The sequence below is a fragment of the Vulpes vulpes genome, chromosome 10, assembly GCF_048418805.1.
Source record: "Vulpes vulpes isolate BD-2025 chromosome 10, VulVul3, whole genome shotgun sequence".
Classification (NCBI taxonomy): domain Eukaryota; kingdom Metazoa; phylum Chordata; class Mammalia; order Carnivora; family Canidae; genus Vulpes; species Vulpes vulpes.
In genome coordinates, this window is record NC_132789.1 from 45899476 (window position 1) to 45919324 (window position 19849).

Here is a 19849-nt window from a genome sequence, read left to right on the forward strand (position 1 = left end):
TATGTTGTATTCTTACACTGAAGTAAGCTGGAGAAAAGAAAGTGTTATCAAGAAAATCATAAGGAAGAGAAAAAGCATTTACAGTACTGGGCTACATTTATGAAAAAAAATCCATGCGTAAGTGGACGTGTGCATTTCAAATCTGTGTTGTTCAGGAGTCAACTGTACTCATTGATTCATTCAGCAAGTATTGATTGAGCACCTACAGTGAATGCACCGGGCGTTGTGGGAGCCATTGGGGACTGAGAAGAGTCAAACAGACAAGACTTCTCGTCTCCTGGAGCATGTGTGTATGTGCTGGGGAGAGGGAGGGACAGACCGTAAACGGGTGGCAAGATCGTCTTCTAGAGGGATGGTAACGCTACCGTACGTATACAGCTGCTCAAACCGGTGCGCCTGGAGCTTTACAAGACGGCGACCCACTACAAAGGGGATAAAGAAACAAGAAAACTGTGATGGCGCCATGGTGGTGGAGTGGGATGGGGACTCGGGATGGCCTTCAAGTCCTCCTCTGGGGCAAATCCGTTGTGCGCATGCTCACGGTGCTTCTGACGGCCTCCCCTCTGAAATCACGGTACTCCTTTTTGCCTCCGATCCACCTCGGTGTGGTCCTACCCGTAGGCAGGTCTTGTGATTTTGCCCCCTGGTCCTCGAGGTCATTGGCTTTGTTGGGTTAGGATTCCCCGCGATCTGCATTACGCTCACAGCTGGAGACAGCACGGCCCTGTGGGGGCACCCTAGAGCCCCCCACGCCTGCGCTAATGTGAGGGTCAGGAGTCGACAGGTCGATACTCCGCAAATTCTAGGAACAGCCCATGGACTCCAGTGGCCCGGTGGGTAGTACTGTTCTCTTAAGGGGATGTTGAGGGGTGGCTGAGAGCTTGGCCCCTGGAATCAGATGGACTTGAACCTGCTGTTGCCATTGACTGACCAAGCAACCCTGGCAAATTACTTAACCTCTGCGTGCCTCGGTGTCTTTGTCTGTAAAATGGGCTACCTACCGTCATCATTAGCGTATCACCGCGATCACTATTAACCATATGTTGTGTTGCCTGAAGGCTTTGTCACGTCCATCTCTCCCCTCGGCCCAGACTCTATTCCTCCAAAACAGGGGAGACTGCGGGAACACGACTGGCTGTGTCTTAGGGGCCAGGTTCACTTCGCAGAGTCGGATGGGATGGCTTTGAGTAGCAGGCGGGGAAGGGGATTCCTGATGTAGAAAAGGGGAAGATGGGTCGAGTCAAGGGAAGAAAGGAGCAGCTCAGCCTAAGGAGCCACCAATTCCTTTGTTGTGTGCGTGTGCTTTTTTTGCAAGCATGATTTCATGATTATTTTTTTCACCTTAGCTTAATTATAATTAATAAGCCAAATATTGTGCTCACTTAAGTTTCAGTATCATTAACGGCCCAACATCAATATAAATGTCATAAGGGGACTTAGGTGTTTGCGCATATTAGTTTTTACCCTCTTTATACTTTTACATTTGAAAGTGTTTAGTACTATATGTTGGCAAATTGAACACCAATAAAAAATAAATTTATAAATAAAAAAATAAATAAAAGTGTTTCGTAGAAGCCTATATCATTTTTGCAGTCAGAAAAATTAAACACTGTTTTCATCTTGAAAAAGTATTACCCCAAAACCTATTACTCGAAAACAATTCTTATTCAGGGGCTCATGTCCAGCCTTTATCCACATGTAAATAAATGTGCAATAGCTGTAATCAGAAGTATACATATAATTTTATGATCTACTGTTTTACTTAAAGTGATGCTTAACGCTCTTTTTTCTGCAGGGTCGTATTTATCACTTTAATGATTTCGTTCAAACCCCATCACGTTAAAGGCTATAATTTACCTCGTATTATTAGGCTGGCATATAGGTTGTTCACATTTTTTTCCTCTGTAATGAAATTATGTCACTATAAACATCTTTGTCCACGTGGCTCTTTTTCTTTTGAATTAGTTCCTAGAGATTCCTGGGTCAGAATATTTGAATATATATTGAATATAAAACTATTTGAATAGTTTTGTGGCTATTGATAAGAATTCACCTACTCCCTTCCAAAAGGATTAATTATATCAGCTTTACTCTGCAACTGGCAATAAATACCTAGGAGTTTCCGCGAAGCCTCCACAATATTGGGCTGTATATTTTTTCTTAAATTTTTTTTTTTTACCAGTGAAATGCACGGTGTTTTTGTAGTCATTCTACTTTTTCTCCCACGAATCCCATGAGCCTACCCTCTGCTCATCTTGCTAATGTTCTTTTTTTTATTTATTTTATTTTTTTAAATTTATTTTTCTTGCTGATGTTCTTTTTTTTTTTCTTGATGATGTTCTTAAACAATTCTAAAAGCTCTACTTTAACATTGGTATTTACCCCTTGGCCATATTGGTTGCAGTTTTTTTTTTTCATTCTCTTGTTTTTCCCTTTTAATTTTGGTTCAGTGCTTGCTTGTTTGCTTGCTACTCCATGTATATAGCACATCCCTTGCCTCAACCTCCCCCGGGGGCCTGTTAGTAACTGGCACGAAAAGGGTTTTAAAGTAAGGGGTTTCAGAGGAGTGTGTCCTCAGGGCAAAGCAGGCGGGAGGCCAGTAAGTGGGTAGGCCGTGGGGAGGGGCCAGCCTCACGCCTCCCCCAGGTTCCTCCAATGCTTTGGTCTCTGGAAGACAGTTGCCCAGCACCCCCGTGCCTCTTCGTTCCTGTAACTTTGAGGCTGCCTGAATCCCGCGGGCACACCTGTCGTCCCGTTTAGAGACCTGGGCCCAACGTGCCCTGCCCCCCACTACCCCGGAGACCGTGTCCACCGAGGACCCAGCAGGCCTCCTGCCCAGCGCCCAGCACCCAGCGCCCAGCACCCAGCACCCAGCCAGTCTGCCCAACCCCAGTGTCGCGTTTCTTCCTTGCTCTTTAGGCCCAGCAGGTGCCCCCGGGGCGCTCCCTGACCTCCCCTGCTCCTCTCTTGCAGTTTCCTGCTTCTTCAACTTCACCAGCCCATCCGGGGTCGTCCTGTCACCCAACTACCCCGAGGACTATGGCAACCACCTCCACTGCGTCTGGCTCATCCTGGCCCGGCCCGAGAGCCGCATTCACCTGGCCTTCAACGACATCGACGTGGAACCCCAGTTTGACTTCCTGGTCATCAAGGATGGGGCGACGGCCGAGGCCCCGGTCCTGGGCACCTTCTCAGGAAACCAGCTCCCCTCCTCCATCACAAGCAGCGGCCACGTGGCCCGTCTCGAGTTCCAGACCGACCACTCCACGGGGAAGAGGGGCTTCAACATCACTTTCACCAGTGAGTCCCCGCACGGTGGACAGCGCCCCCAGGGAGGAGCATGATGAGAGGGGCCGGGAGCCGAGGGCTGGGCGGGGTCGCATGATCAGAAACCAGAAAGCGCTGGCTGCTGGCCGGGGTACTTTTCCTCGGATTCCCTCTCTTTTGAGCATTTGCTTACGGTGTGACGTGTAAGATCCAGCCTGGGCCCTCGCTGCTCCCTCCACCCTCCCCCTCCTGGAGGGCAGCTGTGTCACCCATCCTCATCGCCCACCCCCCTCAAGGTGCCCTCCCCTCCCCCGAGCCTTGAACACCTGCTTACGGTTGACATTGGGTGTCCCCAGCGGGGCTCGCGCTCTGCTTGGCCCAGTTCCCACCCAAGAGTCAGATCAGGAGCAAAGGTCTCTAGTGGCGGTGTTTCTGCTTGGATCTGAGGCTTAATTAGCTGTGTTATCGGGGCACTTCCCTGTTGCCCTCTCGGGGCCACAGTCCAAAACCTGTCCCCTCCCAGTTTCAACCCTGGGCCGCTTCTCTAGAAGCAGCCTGAAGCTAAGTGCTAAACCTTTTCATTCCTGTGTCTCCTGGGACCGTAGCGAGGAGGGGGGCATGGGGCCGAGAAGCACCAAGACTGCCAAGGTAGCAGCAGGTGCTCGTGGGTCATGAGGAGCCGTGGACCGTGCGAGCTCAGCCAACACCGAGCAGGTGGGTGGGGCTGAGGCTGCACCTGCCAGGCAGGTCCGCAGATCTTCTCAGGGGGCCGCCGTGAGATGCAAGCGCCCACTTCGCATCCCACCCCACGCACAAACACGCACAGAGCCTGGCACCTCCCCCACACAACTGGGTCCCCGGGCCCTCGGTGAGCTGGGGCCGTTGGGGACCTCGGGTCCCAGGGCACCGCCCAAGCTGGAGCCGCTTCCCAGCATCCCTTCCACACCTTGAGGAACACAAGCACACTTGCTAGCAACAATCTCAGGGCGTGCCTCTTCCCGGGACACCTGCCCCCGCCACCCACAGGAAGAGGACGCAGGGCCCAGGCCCACGGCACCGCCTTCCCAGGCTCGCCCTGCCGCTCCGGCCTCCAGCCCATCCACATGTGCTTGCTCCACATGAGATCGTGAGCCCTGGACAGCTGGGGGCTTGCGTGCTTGCCTCCGTGTCCCTGTGGCCAGCACAGAGTCTGGACCCGCTAAGGATTGGCAAGTGCTCGCGGAACCGAGAGCTCCGTGAGTGACCGATGCCCTTTCTTCCCCCCCCCAACCCGGTGGGAGGCAGGAAGAGGAGGGGCGAGAGGCGTCCCAGGGACAGTGAGGGCTGGCCACCCTACAGGCTCAGGGCAGGTGCACACGGCAGTGGTGAGCCGGGGACGGGACTAGCTACTGTGTCCCGCCAAGGGCCCACTTTCCAGAAAGCAGCCGGCGCTGAGTCCTTGGTGGAGGCTGGAGGGAGAGGCAGCAGGCGGGGACCTGACCCAAGGGAGGCTTCCTCCCCAGGGCTTCTCCGCTCCTGAAAAAATGACACACGTGCAACACATACACATGGTGCAAACAGGGCATGTCAAAGAACAAGTGTTAATTAGGCCCTGGAGCCCCCCCACCGCCGCCCCCAGGGATGATTCTCGCCAGACTTTGCTGTTTCCAGAGATAGTTGGGTGCATAAATAGACATAATTGCTTTACACTTGGCCCCGTTGCTAAATCAGAATACCCAAGGGGATGAGGCCCTGGAACGAACATGTTTGGAGTGTTTGGAGCTGATGCCAGTGTAGCGGGTGCTGCAGGAGTCCATGGACAGGTGTTGGGGGACAGACCTGAGGCTCCTCGGTCACACATGGCCAACGATCATGTGAGCCGAGCTTCAGTCTATGCCACGTGGGGGCCCCCCTCCCAGAAGCCCCTCCGCTGCAAGACAGCACGGGCTGCTCCCCGTCGTGCTTGCTTGAGGTCGGCGCCCCGGTAACAAGGACCAGCGATCCCATTGCATGCCCAGCGCTCTGGGCAAAGCAGGTCCTTCCTCCTTGTGGGGCGTTTGAGCGATGATGCGGGCAGCTGCCGCCCCCAGCACCCAGCGCGGCCGTACCCCGTGGCCGCTGCTGCAGGCCGCCCCGCACAGATTCAGGAACCAGGCTCGGCCTGCCCCTTCCGCACGCCGGGAAACTGCGGCTTGGAAAGGCACACGGGTATTAAATCCTTGACTTAGAGCCTTTGCCCCCGACGTTGGACGTGGCTCCATAGTCCCTCGTGGCCCCAAGCACCGCCCTGTTTCCGCGGCGTCTCTGGAAACGTCAGGCAGCCTCCCGGCCATCGGCCCCCCGTGAAGGAAGCTGGGGCCCAAGTGTGGGGGCGCCTGCCCGGCTCCACAGGGGATCATCACCCCATTGCCACATCAGAGGCCCCTGCGCTGGCCTCCGCTGGGATGGACGCCCGGGTCTGCGGGGCTCTTGCCTCCAGCAAGACCCAGCAGCCTTTGAGGCCCTTGTGTCCCTGGTTGTGCACGTGTTTCAACCACTAGGGGATTTCGGAGGCTTGCAAATGGGTGTGCCCGCCCAGCCAGGGCGCCCGGTCCCCCGGGGGGCTCCGTCCTCACGACAGCAGGGATGCACGGGGTGTGTGGCTCGGAGGCTGACGCTCCAGAACCTGGTGCCCCTGGGGAGGGCGGGCTGGGGACGTGCTCCGTGGAGACAGAGCGGGCCTGGGAGGAAGGCAGGGGATTCATACCGCGGAGTCCTTACCATCTGTCAGGCGCCGTCCCAAACATCCTCCACTGTAGGATTCATACCAACTTTCCTTTTATTTCTGTCCCAAAATGACCCTGCCAGGGAAGTACGGTCCCCACTTTATAGGTCGGGAAACAGGCTCAGCGCAATTACATAAGTTGCCCAGAACCGTGTACTGAATAAGAGGCAAAGCCCAGTGAAACCCGCACGTGCCCTCCCTCCTGTGCCCCGTGCCCCTGCATCGTCGCTTGTCTGGACGGGCGAGAGGCAGCCTGACGGCCGCGAGGAGATGAAGGGAATGACTTCTGGCAGGCTGGGGGCCAGGGCACCTGCTTTCTGATGCTTAGTGTCTATTAGTGTCACAGGACTCGGAGTCCAGCTCATCTGCAACATAAATGACCCCATAACTGTCTGCGGTTAGGGCAGCGTGGAGTGCATGTGACAGTAGGAGGCCGCCCGGCTCCTAAGCCACGTGGAGCCTCAGTTTCCTCATTTGTAGCCTGGGGTCATCGTGCCGACCTCATGGAGTCATGCAGGCTGTGAATGAGCTGACGTGGGATGCACTTGGCCCCGTGCCTGGTCCCGGGATGCTCGTTGGGACCAAGTGGGACTGGGTGCTCCAGACGGCGGGAGAGCCAGTGTGTCAGTGTCCTGCTCTCTGCCCAGGGCGGCTCCGGGTCCTGGGGTCTCTGGTTCCGGGGCACCTGCCCCGCCTCCAGCATGGCCGGTCCTTGTGGAAGCGGCGGGGGGGCCTGGGGCTGGGCTTAGAAGCTCACTTTCTCTGAGGTGGGGGGCCCATCTGCGCGCCAGCCTTCCTAATCACACCCTGACCCCCTTCCACACAGCCTTCCGACACAACGAGTGCCCTGACCCTGGCGTGCCAGTGAACGGCAAGCGGTTTGGGGACAGCCTCCAGCTGGGAAGTTCCATCTCCTTCCTGTGTGACGAAGGCTTCCTTGGGACCCAGGGCTCGGAAACCATCACCTGCATCCTGAAGGAGGGTAGCGTGGTCTGGAACAGTGCCGTGCTGCGCTGTGAAGGTACGTGCGGGCCAGGGCTTCACCGCAGACTCTGCAGAGGCCTGAGAGGGCCGTCCCCATGGTCCTTCCCCCCTCCCAGGCCCCGGGCGGCCCTCTCACCCTCACCCGGGTGGCAGGGCTCTGTGGAATGACTTAGCATAGAAATTTGCATTGTAACTGGAGGAATGCTGGTTTGAGGCCATCAGGCATGAGGACGCCTCTTCTCTCAACGGAGAGCCCTCTCCGAAACCCTGCTTCCAGCTCCTGCCCAGGGGAGCTCTGTGAGCCCAAAGCGTTGGCAGCGCTGCACAGGCTCAAGGCTTTCAGGCTGCCTGGCACTCTCTCCTCCACGTGCCAAGCACCCGGGCCAGCGTGTGGGAAGGCCAGGAGAACGAGCGGGGGAGCCGCACAGCACACCCCGCCCAGAGCTGACAGGTAGGAGGAGAATGAGGGGGGACCGCTGACCACTCAGTGCATATGGCGGAGCGTCTGAGTGCAGGTGGGCTCTCAAGCCCCCGGGCAGAGGCTGGAATCCTGGCAGGTCACCTTCTCCCTCTGAGCCCCTGTCTGCTCCAGCTGAAAGCAGAGGGAGTGATAAGAACAAGGTATAAAGGGCAGCTCCTGGTGTAAAGTGAGTCCCCAGAGGGTTCGCTGTGCTGCTGCTGGGTTGGAAGCTCCTGAGGTTAGGGTCTCACTGCCACAGCTGGCGAATGGTTAGACACTTAGATGCTTGCTCGGTACTGGTTGGTGAGTTACTGGATGGAAGGATGGATGGATGGATGGATGGATGGATGGAAGGAAGGGTAGAAGGAAGGAAGGAAGGAAGGAAGGAAGGAAGGAAGGAAGGAAGATTGGATGGATGGAAGGAAGGAAGGTTGGATGGATGGATGGATGGATGGAAGGAAGGAAGGAAGGATGGATGGAAGGAAGGATGGATGGATGGATGGATGGATGGATGGAAGGAATAAAGGATGGAGGGAAGGGTAGAAGGAAGGAAGGAAGGAAGGAAGGAAGGAAGGTTGGATGGAAGGAATGAAGGTTGGATGGAAGGATGGAAGGATGGATGGATGGAAGGAAGGTTGGATGGATGGAAGGAAGGTTGGATGGAAGGATGGATAGATGGATGGATGGATGGATGGATGGATGGATGGAAGGAAGAAAGGATGGATGGATGGAAGGAATAAAGGATGGAGGGATGGGTGGAAGGAAGGAAGGAAGGAAGGAAGGAAGGAAGGAAGGAAGGAAGGTTGGATGGAAGGAATGAAGGTTGGATGGATGGATGGATGGATGGATGGATGGATGGATGGATGGAAGGAAGGTAGGAAGGATGGTTGGATGGATGGATGGATGGATGGATGGATGGATGGAAGGTTGGATGGAAGGATGGATGGATGGAAGGAAGGTTGGGTGGATGGAAGGAAGGTTGGATGGAAGGATGGATAGATGGATGGATGGATGGATGGATGGAAGGAAGAAAGGATGGATGGATGGAAGGAATAAAGGATGGAGGGATGGGTGGAAGGAAGGAAGGAAGGAAGGTTGGATGGAAGGAATGAAGGTTGGATGGATGGATGGATGGATGGATGGATGGATGGAAGGTTGGATGGAAGGATGGAAGGATGGATGGATGGAAGGAAGGTTGGATGGAAGGATGGATAGATGGATGGATGGATGGAAGGAAGAAAGGATGGATGGATGGAAGGAAGGATGGATGGATGGAAGGAAGAAAGGATGGATGGATGGAAGGAAGGATGGATGGATGGATGGATGGAAGGAAGAAAGGATGGATGGAAGGATGGAAGGATGGATGGATGGAAGGAAGGTTGGATGGAAGGATGGATAGATGGATGGATGGAAGGAAGAAAGGATGGATGGAAGGAAGAAAGGATGGATGGATGGAAGGAATAAAGGATGGAGGGAAGGGTAGAAGGAAGGAAGGAAGGAAGGAAGGAAGGAAGGTTGGATGGAAGGAATGAAGGTTGGATGGATGGATGGATGGATGGATGGATGGATGTAAGGAAGGTTGGATGGAAGGATGGATGGATGGAAGGAAGGTAGGAAGGATGGTTGGATGGATGGATGGATGGATGGATGGATGGATGGAAGGTTGGATGGAAGGATGGAAGGATGGATGGATGGAAGGAAGGTTGGATGGATGGAAGGAAGGTTGGATGGAAGGATGAATAGATGGATGGATGGATGGAAGGAAGGTTGGATGGATGGAAGGAAGGAAGGAAGGATGGATGGATGGATGGATGGATGGAAGGAAGGACAGAAGGAAGGAAGGAAGGTTGGATGGATGGGTGAAAGACCTTAAAATATCTGTTCTAGGTTAGTCCCTCCTAATGGTCTCCAGAGCCTGACCTCCCCCTGCACTGACTGTCCTTTGCCTCCACCCTGGTGTTTACCCTCTGAGTCACCCCGGGCAAGTGACTTGGCCCCTTCGTGCCCCAGCTGCCCCATCTATAAAGTGTAGCCTGGCCACAGGGTCATTGTGGGCATGCACTGTCCTTGGAGCCGTGGAGCCGTGTCTGGCAGGGAGGCAGCATTCAGTAGTGTTGGCCATGAGGATTATTTTAACCCAGATTTTAACCATTTCTTCATCGGACCCGTCAGATAAGTACTGCTCCACTTTGGGGGTTGGGTGGTGCTCGTCCATCCTTCTGGGAACCTGCCTCAGTCCTGCCCTGAGCAGACGGCTTTTCCCCCCCACGTTCCCACAGTGAGGTCCACACAGTCTCACTGCTATTTTCTCCAGTGGAGTGACCTTTTTTGGAAATAACCAAAGCTTTAGAGTCAGAGAAATAAGGTGAAAGTCATAGCTTCACGCCTTCCCAGCTGTGGAACTAGGAGGTGACATCAACCCATCCTGGCAACAGCAGGGTAGCGGTGCTTGCGGGTTGGGGCTGCTTGCGGGTGAGGCACAGCCTCTGCCAAGCCCCCGTGCAGAGTCCAGGTCTGGAGGATTGTCCACCTCTCCTTCAGGCGCCCTCATCCTCCCTCATCCTCCCTCATCCTCCCTCATCCTCCCTCATCCTCCCTTCCGACGATGTCTGTGGTTGGCCTCTCCTTGGCCCGCCTCCTCTAGGACACCTGCTGTATCTCCTCAGCAGACCCTTCCCTTCTCCTAATTCCTTTTGTTCTTCAGGGGCCACTGCTGGGCCACTCTCTTGGACACTTGGTCCCCAGTCATTTCATCTTTCCTGACCAGCTCGTGACCTCTAGTCCTGTCTCCCCACCCAGTTCCCCAGGGGGGCAGGAGCCCAGGCTCCCAGTGTCCCCAAGGCTGTGGGGACCCCATCCTCGTGGGCTGACCAGCACCCGCCCCCGCTCCAGGGCTTGGAAGCTGCAGACTGCACCCTCTGCGCGGCCTGCCCTCCTGGAGCGGGTGCTCCTTGAGCCCAGAGCTGCTGGTGCGTGGGGGCCCCGAGGCTGTGCGGGCATGCCCGACAGGACTAGACCCACTGTTTCACGGGCAAGATCCTGATCTGGGGACTAAAAGGGCCCCGTCCGTCCCTCAGGTGGGTGGGGGCGAGTGGGGGAGTGCCGAGATTGGAGCGCATCAGACGCAGGGAGCACCCCAAGCTCCGCACAGGGACGAGCCTGCTGCTTCCTCAGGGGGCTGGCCGCTCGCTGGCTGCTGGCCTGGCTGTCAGGGACCCAGGGAGCAGCATATGGGGGGGGGGGGCAGAGCAAGAGACCCCAGCTCGGGGGTCAATCCCGGGCTTAACACCGTGGGGCAGTGGGGGTGGAGAGGCCCCTGAGGACACGCCCCCCCCCCGGCTCCTCCCCCCCATCCCAGCCCCAGGAGAAGCCTGCTTTGTAATCAGCATCTTTTGTCTTTTCCATTTTTTTCTCGTTGTATTTTGATTAAGTGTCCCCACCTTGTGGACAATTAAATGCAAAAGCTAATGGTCTTTAAAAAAAAAAATCTTTCAATATATGCTAAGAGCCACTTAGCTTCTAAGAGGCTCTAATGGGACAAGGGAGAAAATGGCATCTTCCCCTAAATTTAGAAAGAAGGAGGATCATCCGGTCTGTTGCTCGGTTGCTCTACGGCAAAGTCAGCGAACTTTTTCTTAAAGGGCCAGATGGGAGGTGTCCTGGGCTTTGGGGCCGGAGGGGCCTCTACTCAGGTAGACGGTACCTAAGTGGACGGGCTGGATTTGGCCCCCAGGCTGCCCCCGGGTGTCTCTAATAAATAAATTTCTTTAAAAAAATCTTTACAAAAAAAAAAGCAGGTTTTGACTTTTCCTGTCCCGGTAGAAAATTAAAACAAAAGGAAGTGTATTGTCTGTGGCAAAAGACCAAGAAGACAGGACCCCACATGGAAGCATCAGAAATTGGCAGCATAAAACAGAATGACAGCGGTGAGACAAACACATCAGTTATGACAGTAAAGGTAATTAAACTCCCTATTAAAAGACAAAGAATCTAAAAAAAAAATAAAAACAAAAAAAATAAAAGACAAAGAATCTTAAAGTGGGTTTAAGGAAAAAAAAAAGGGCTGCTTATAAGAAATACCCAGGGGGGTAAAAGGAGATCGATCATCTACAGTGAGTACGTAGACTCATTTTTGCAGTAATACTTGGTGGTTGTAAAAAAAATCTAAGCAAAACAAACAAAAAATCTAAGCAATACGTAAGTGCGATTAAGTTCAAACTGAAAATCCTCATTTCCCCACCCGACTCCCTCGCACAAAGTGGTTTGAGTTTAATGTGAACGCATCCACGTTGTTGCTCTCCGGTGCAACGCCCCATGTGTTACTTTTATAATCAGAAAATTACAAAGTCCTCTAGAAACGACCGAAGGCCGGTTCTCCCCTTGCGCACAAGAGGAATCGGAGTCGTCGTTGTCGTAGCTCATTTAGGCCTCAGAGGAAGGAGTCGGGGCGATCACTGAGGCCCTGACATGATCTCGCTGGCTCACCTGGTCCCCGCCCCTCCCAGGAGAAGGATGTCGTCCTGCTCTGAGCGCAGGAAAGTGGCAGCCAGTCAGGTGGCTTGTCCTGCCTGCGACCCCCCAGCCACTGATGGCCAAGCGTCTGCATCGCGCCGGGCTCAAGGCCGAGTGCTCCGTGTAGGTCGGTGTACAGAATCCTCACCACAACCCCAGGAGGCGAGAACCGCTGTTGTCCTCCTGTCCCAGATGAGACAGCTCAAGTGCAGGGCAGTGACGTGATTTATCCACAGCGAAGTGCGTGGGACGGTCAGGATCCCAGGCCAACAACCGCTACTTTAAAAAAAAAATTATTTATTTATTCATGAGACACACACAGAGAGAAAGAGGCAGGGACACAGGCAGAGGGAGAAGCAGGCTCCACGCAGGGAGCCCGACGTGGGACTCGATCCCGGGTCTCCAGGATCCTGACCTGGGCCGGAGGCGGCCCTACACCGCTGCCCAAGAACCACTACTTCTAAGCACCAGATGAGGCCTGCGTGGTTCTCGTTCCAGGTGTGTGGAACTGCTTCTGGCCACCGGCACCTCCTCCGAGGGGGCGGTCAGGCTGGCGCTGCCCCGTCCACCCACAGTGGCCGGCAACCCGGGCCCCGAGCCACGCCGGCCGCTTCCTAACTGTGCTTCTGGACCCGTGGGCGGACCCCTTGTCCTGGCTCCCGCTCTGCGGTCAGGCCCACAGCGGTGCCCGCCTCACGGTGGGTCGTGAAGGCGAACGTATGGGGAAAGAGAAAACTCGGCGTCTGGCCCCCGTGAGGCTCGAGGAGGACCCACTCTTGGCCCCCTTGTGCCCCAGCTCTGTTTGCGGGTGCTCCCCGCCTGGCGCAGCTTGAGCGGTGGGGAGCAGGAGGTGTGGGCCCCGTCACGGGGGCACCAGCCCCTCACCAGCAGCCTGGGGCGCCATGGGAACCGAATCCCACAGCTCTGGAAGCTAGAAGGCCAAGGTCGGGGGGTCTGCAGCAGCCGGGTTCCTCCTGAAGCCGCTCCCTTGGTGGCTTCCAGATGGCTGCGTCCTCACGCGGCCTTTGCGTTCTCACCTTACGGGGACACCGGTCCTACTGGACCAGGGCCATGTCCTGATGATCTTATTAACCTTGCTTACGACTCTTTCAGGGCTCTCGCTGCAAAGACTCCTGGGGTTAAGGCTTCATCCTATGAATGTGGCGGGGGACGCAGTTCGGGCCTAACACCCTGTCTGTCTACCCTTCAACCAGGATTTCGTTCCTTCGACAAAGTATTTATTGAGCATCTGCCGTGCGCGGGCACGGGGTCAGGCACGGGGTCCCTCTGCAGTCTTGGTCCTGAGCTCTTGTCTGTGTGCAAGGCGGGAAACCTCCCCGTCTTGGCTTCCGTTGTGTGGGTGCGTAGGGACCATGAGTGTGAGCGTGAGTGTGTATGAGTGTGCGTGCATTTCCTTTATGTGCCCCCCACGCCTTGAGCGGAACGTTCCAGACACCGCACGCCGACCACGCAGCTTCACCGGGTCCAAACTCACAGCCTGTTTTGCGGCATCCGTACCCCTCCCCGTCGTCGCCCCCGCCGCTGCCCCCTTCTGGGGTGATCATGGAGCAAATTCCAGGCGAAATGGTTCATCCACAGCATTTGAGTGTGTATCTCTAGCAGATAAGAAGAACTCTTTAGGACATAAGTACAATACTATTGCCCTCGGTAGCTCAGTGGTTTAGCACTGCCCTCAGCCCAGAACGTGATCCTGGGGTCCCAGGATCGAGTCCCACGTCGGGCTCCCAGCGTGGAGCCTGCTCCCCCTCTGCCTGTGTCTCTGCCTCTCTATCATGAATCAATAAATAAAATCTTTTAAAAATAAACAAATAAATAAAAATTTTAAAAATGAAAATAATTACTTAATACAATCAAATTTCCATAATTGTCCGACACTTTTTTTTTTTTAATTTTTTAAGCTGGAACCCTGCTCGGGTTCCCACGTCACAGTTACCGCACACTTGTCAGCTCTTTCAGTCCGTGGATGTCTCCCCCCGCCCCCCAACCCTGGTGAATATTTGTTGGCAAAGCCGCGTCGTTTATCCTGAATTTCAGTGATCACATCCCTGAAAGGAGGTTGTTTAACACGATTGTCTCTTTCTTGTAGTTCCTTTAATTGGCAGTGGGGTCTAAAGACCTAATCAGATTTAGGTTCCATTTTTTGATCAGGAATATGTTGCGGCCGGGGCTCTGCGCCACCGTCAGAGACACGCAGTGCCCGGCATGCTCTTGTTTGAGGATGTCAAAGCCACCAGTGGGGTTGAGAACGTTGTGCCCAAGATCGCGAATCCGAGAAACCACCGAGGAGCCGACACCGATGCAAACACACGAGGGTTTATTCACAAGCTCGAGCCTGGGTCCAAGTATACCCGACACAGCGGAGCAGGGACTTGGACCCCGAGACTAAGAGGCGTAGCAGCTTTATAGGGACCAGTGGCAAATGGGATTTGCAGAAAGTTGCACAGTCATGTTGGTCCACACGCAGGTGGCTGATTGAATTACATTTTACCCTAAAGTATCCATTTGAACTGGTTTATCACTGAGCCGATTTCCGATTAGGGTGTGCCCTGGACTTGACTAGGGTGGGGCAGTTCCCTAAGCAATAAGCAGGTCAGCACAAGGCGGGTGCAGCACAAAATGGAGTTAGTCCTGCTCTGCTTGTCCAGGGGTAGGGGATTTTTGTTAAATTTCCTGGGTCCCACAAGAAGTGCCCACCTGCCACCATTTCCTCCTGTTGTATGAGCTCAGATACTTAAGGAAAACTTGCCCCCGTCACCTCCTCGGTTACCCTGATGTATAGTTCAGGAAGGAAAGGCAGAGAAAAACCCCATTATTTTCCTTTATTTACCAGTTTTTATTCAATGAGTCGATCCCCTGACATCGCCTAAAGTTGGACGTTTTTAAATATCATTACATTTTAGTGGATTTAAACAAATCCATCGCAATTTTCCCTCTAACCCACGTGCCGGTTGTCCCGTTGGCCGGTGGGAGCCTTTTGGGAGCAGCCCAACCTCCTCTAGAACATTCTCTGTCCCCGACCTGGAATCAGCCATTTCTCCAAGGAGATCTCCAAGGATTTCATGTCTCCAAGGAGACCAAAAACGTCCATTTTTGGTGGAAAGTGGTGTTTGGAGTCTGGGCACCGGGGGCGATCGCTGCTCCGGGGTCGGCCCTTGTCTCCAAGGCTTTTCAATGAACTGAGCTGAAGATAAGGATGCGGGACGGGTGCGCTTCATTTCAGACATCAGAACGCTCTCTTCTCGGCTCCCTTGAGGTCACGTCCGTACCCGTGTCCGTTCCTGCTGAAGATTCTAGCCCCACGGACGCCCACACAGCTTCCCGTCCTCCCTGGGACACCCTGGGGGTCTCCGGGCGGCCCCGCCCCGCCCGCAGCAGCCCCGTGACTACTGAAAACCGTTTAAGCTGCTTTCCTTCCGACTGCTCCTCCTCCCGACGCTCCTGGGGACGGCGGCGGTGCTCTGAGGCCTCTTCCACGAGTTCCTTCGTGAGTGGTCATGCCCCCCGACCGGTCCCGGGCCGTATTCGTGGACTTCATACCCTGCTTGCGAGTTTCGGCAAAATGGCTCATCAGATTCAAACCTCCCTTTTCAGTAGTGAAAAAATATTTACGGAGTCCCAGACATGAGCCTCCAGAGGGAGATACGTGTGCGGCAGTCTGGCTTTGGCCCCGTTTCCTCTCCGCCCTGTTCCCTCCGTCTTTCCGCAGATGATCTGGAGTTGCGGGCTTCGCACAGGTCACTAAGGGGAGTCCGCGTGTGTGCGTGTGTTCTCCCGCCGCTCTGTTTGATGAATCGTGCGATTATTTTTTTACCTCTTTTTTTTTTAAGATTTATTTATTTATTCATAAGAGAGAGAGAGAGGCAGAGACACAGGCAGAGGGAGAAGCAGGCCCCATGCAGGGAGCCCGACACGGGACTTGATCCCGGGACCCTGGGGTCACGCCCTGAGCTGAAGGTGCTGCTAAACCGCTGCACCACCAGGGCTGCCCATTTTTTTACCTCTTTACGTCGCTTTTTATTCACTTACTAGTATATTCCGGGGACCACTCCCTGGCTTCATATAGAACGTACGTTGTTTCGCTCCTGTAGATCATGCTGCTTTGGACCGCCCCGTGCGTGTACGTATATGTATGTCCCTTCCTAACCCAGCAAGAATATCCTCGGGAGAGAGTTCTAGAAGTGGAGTTGCCGGGTCAGGGTGGGTGCGCAGGAATGGTGCCGTCCGTTTCCAGAGTTCCCTTAGCAGGCGTAGTGCCGTCTGTGCTTCCCGTGGCAAAACCTGGAACCTGCTCTCCCCGCGCCTCCAGTGTCACCGAATTTAGGTTCTGCCTGAGTGATGGACGAAGGTGTTTTCTCGTTGTTTTAGTACATATGTTTTCTGAGAATGAGGCGGGGCCTCTTTTTGGACGTTACAGGAGCCCAGAGGTGCCCTCCCTGCCCCGGGGGGTTTTCTCCCTGGTGCGTGAGGATAAGCCAGAGGGTGTGAGGGCCTGGACGCATGGAGAGGTTGAGCAGCCCGGGAGCCGCAGAGACGAGCCTGCGAGGCAGCACAACAGCACAGCAGATCCGGCTCCCCGACGGGGTCGTAGGCACGCCTTGGTGGTACCGAGCTCTGAACAGAGGGCGGCCCGGCCGGGGAGGACCGTGCGATCGACGGCTCTCCGGAAGGTCAGCAAGGAAGCGAGGAGCTCCCAGTGCACCGCCCAGGTGGCTGGATGCGCTGAGCCGAGGCCCGGAGACAGTCCCTGCTTCTACCGCAGGAGGACCCGGGGCCAAACAGTGGCCCCCGCCCCCCCCACCCCGTCCCCACCATGCGCCTCCACGGCTCACGCGTGCATCAGAGAAAGAGCTGAATGCACCAGCCGGTCCCATGCGATGCAGCACTGGGTCCCGAGAGCTGGGGTTACCCAGGAAGTGGCGACACCCCCGTGCCACGTTTGCCGCCAGCGTTTGATGTGAGTGCTGACGTCATCCCTCCGTTCCTCCATGCCTCAGCCTATGAGGACGGGGCGATAATCGCCACCGTCCAACGAGGACAGCCAAGGCATCCGCCTCCTAGGGCTGCAGTTGCACAGACAGTTCTCGTTGGAGCCTGACGCGCGTAGACTGACGGTCCTGGGAGCCGTTCCTGCCAGTCGCGGTGGCCACACCCGTCCGGGCCGCGCAGGGACTTGGCAGCAGGGGCCTTGCGGTCTCCGCTGTCGCCTCATTGGCTCCCCATCTAGTCCCTCAGCCTGTTCGGCCTCCGTTTCCTTGTGCGACAAGTGGGCATGAAGCCGCACAAAGGTCGTGCGCTATTAAATGCGCTGATGCCCACCGAGCAGCGCTGTGCGTCACGGGCAGGAGCTCCCGCCGCGTCCGCCGGTGTCACTGTTCTTTGTCACATGAGGACATGTGAGGTCCTGTGGGGTGCTGCGCAGTCGCCCGTCGGGTGGCTCAGTCAGGCGAGCGGCTGGCTCTGGGTTTCGGCTCCGGGTCGGGAGCTCGAGCCCAGCGTCAGGCCTCACTCCAGGATCCTCTCTGTCTCCTTCCACCCTCCCCTCCCATGGCCTGTCTGTCTCTCTCTGTCTCAATTTTTTTTTCTTAAAGAACGTTGATTCCTTTCAATCTTACCAAGAAGTCCGCAGAATCGACGGAGGGAAGGTGCGGTGTCCTGGACCATGTTTCGTGAAACTTATCACCCAGAGAAACGTCTGAGACAGCCCAGAGGCAGGAGCACCGGGTGGCGCCCGACGCCCTCCTGTCCTGTTCGGGGCTTGTCTGGCACCTGCTCGCCCCACAGTAGGGGATTACGAGGGACACACGGGATCCTCAAAACTGGCACCTGCTCCAGATTCACGGCATGTCCCTCGGCCAAGTCCTGTGCCACCCGCCAGCACGGGGCCACCTGCTTTGCCTCCATAAACCAGTCTCGGCTGTAAAACGGGCCGAATCATAGCCCCCCCATCCCCTCCCGCCGGCAGGGTCCAGGTGGTGAAGAGTGGGCATGAGTGTCCCTGTGAGCCCAAGGGCCAGTGGTGGCGGTGACCATCGCTGCAGCTGTGACGTCCTCCTCATCAGCCGGCAGCTTAGAGCCATTGGTGAACAAGCCCCGCGTCTCCGTGGTTTATAAGCAGGAGCTGAGACTGCGCGCCGTTGAGCTCCGGTCATCAGGTCCCGGTGCTGGCTCTCGGGGCTGCGGGGGCAGGAAAGCACCTGGCGCTGCCCCAGGGGCAGGACGCCGGCCATTTGCATGCTCAGCTCTCCGGTCAAGGTGGTCACGTGGCCAGGCAAACATGAGAAGGGGCGGGAGGGGACCCCAACCAGCTGCAAGGGGGAGGTGCACCAGGGCCGAGGGTTGGGCCGCAGGGGCACCGGGGAGCTGCGGGGTGGGCACACAGAGGCCGAGGGCCTGAGGACGGGATCCACCCCACGCAGCGTCTGGTGCAGTCACCTGCCACGACCGTACTCGTTGGCCCTTCCGCGCGTCCCTGTGTGCACCCAGGCACTGACACTCACTGCTGCACAGCCGCGTGCCTGTGTGCCCGGCCCTGGGCCGCCGGGACCGAGAGCACAAGCTCGGTCCTGGCCTCACGGAGCTCACGGCGGCGCAGGCTGAGCTGGGGTCCACCCACTGCCCAGGGCCCAGGGGTGAGGACGGGGCCCTGCTTTGGCCGCCAGACCTTGATGCAGCGTTGAGCGAGGAGCGAAGGCAAACCCGGTGCGACCTACTAGCCGTCCTTCAGGCCTTCAGAATGGCAGAGGGCTTTGTTTAAAGGATTATTTTTATTGCTCCCCTGTGGCTTTTAATAAAAGTCCAAGTGATGTAACGGGGCATGTCTGTGAAGGTCCCAATACCCAGAACTCACGGTTAATACAGTTTGCGTGATTTTCCATAGAAATGAAAACAGGCAGACACATCTTACAGAAGGTTTTTTTTTTATTTGTTTGTTCACTGGTCCCCCCAAGAAAGCTGCTACTGTCCCTTCTGTCCCCAGCTCCCTGCGGTGGTCACCTGACTTCGCCCAGCGGCACCATCCTGTCTCCAGGCTGGCCCGGCTTCTACAAGGATGCCCTCAGCTGCGCCTGGGTGATCGAAGCCCAGCCGGGCTACCCCATCAAGATCACCTTCGACAGGTGTCTGGAACCTGCAGGGAGCGGGGGCAGGGGCTCCTTAGGGGCGGTGCAGGGGGGGGAACCCAGGACGGAGGGGCAGGGTCAGCACCGGTGCTGGGTGTTGGCAACGCTGGAGCCGGCGGCCCTGGGTGCAGACGGGCTACACGGGCTTTGCCCGTGGCGTCGACTCCACCCCGTAGTGGGGTCTTGTGCCCTTTAGGGCCGGGGGAGTGAGCAGGACGTCGGGAAGCCCTGCCGATGCCAGAGCCCTCTGTCCCCTCGGCCCCAACGTTGGACGGTGGGCAGGTAGGCCATGTCAGAGACGGAAGCAGGCATTGGCCTCTGAGGAGCATAGCTCTGAAAAGTGCGGTGTGGGAAGTCCGACCCAAATCCACTTCCCCCTCCCACCCTGGAGGTGCGCCCCACTTTGGGGACGGTCACCACCCATATGGAAACACGAGCAGCTTCCAGACGAAGCACCCAGGGCCTGGAGGCAGCGCTGCCCCAGCTTTTCCGTGAGAGCCTGATAGTGGATATTACGCGGCTGGGGGCCCCGCTGCGGTTATCGGTTGCACATTTTTGCTTTTCAAAAACACACGCCTTCGTCAGCGTTAGACTCCATTCTTAGCTCGTAGGCCATATACAGAAACAGGCTATAGGACAGCATTGGCTCTGGGCTGCAGCTCAGTGCATCCTGCTCTAGAACATTCTGACCCCCGTGAGGCTGTCGTCCTTGTGCCTCGGAGTCTTAAGGTGGGTCGTGGCCCA

The 19849-nt window shown here is 56.2% G+C and overlaps 1 protein-coding gene across 6 annotated transcripts in view; it reads left to right on the forward strand.

Annotated features, from left to right (window-relative positions):
- Window positions 1–19849, forward strand: part of CSMD2 (CUB and Sushi multiple domains 2) — a 494027-nt gene that overhangs the window by 294465 nt on the left and 179713 nt on the right. For all 6 annotated transcript variants that reach the window (XM_072723914.1, XM_072723908.1, XM_072723910.1 and 3 more), the window contains exons 14-16: window positions 2974–3300; window positions 6837–7031; window positions 18964–19102. In XM_072723914.1, the coding sequence (XP_072580015.1) occupies window positions 2974–3300; window positions 6837–7031; window positions 18964–19102 (661 nt within the window). The remainder of the gene's footprint in view (window positions 1–2973; window positions 3301–6836; window positions 7032–18963; window positions 19103–19849) is intronic.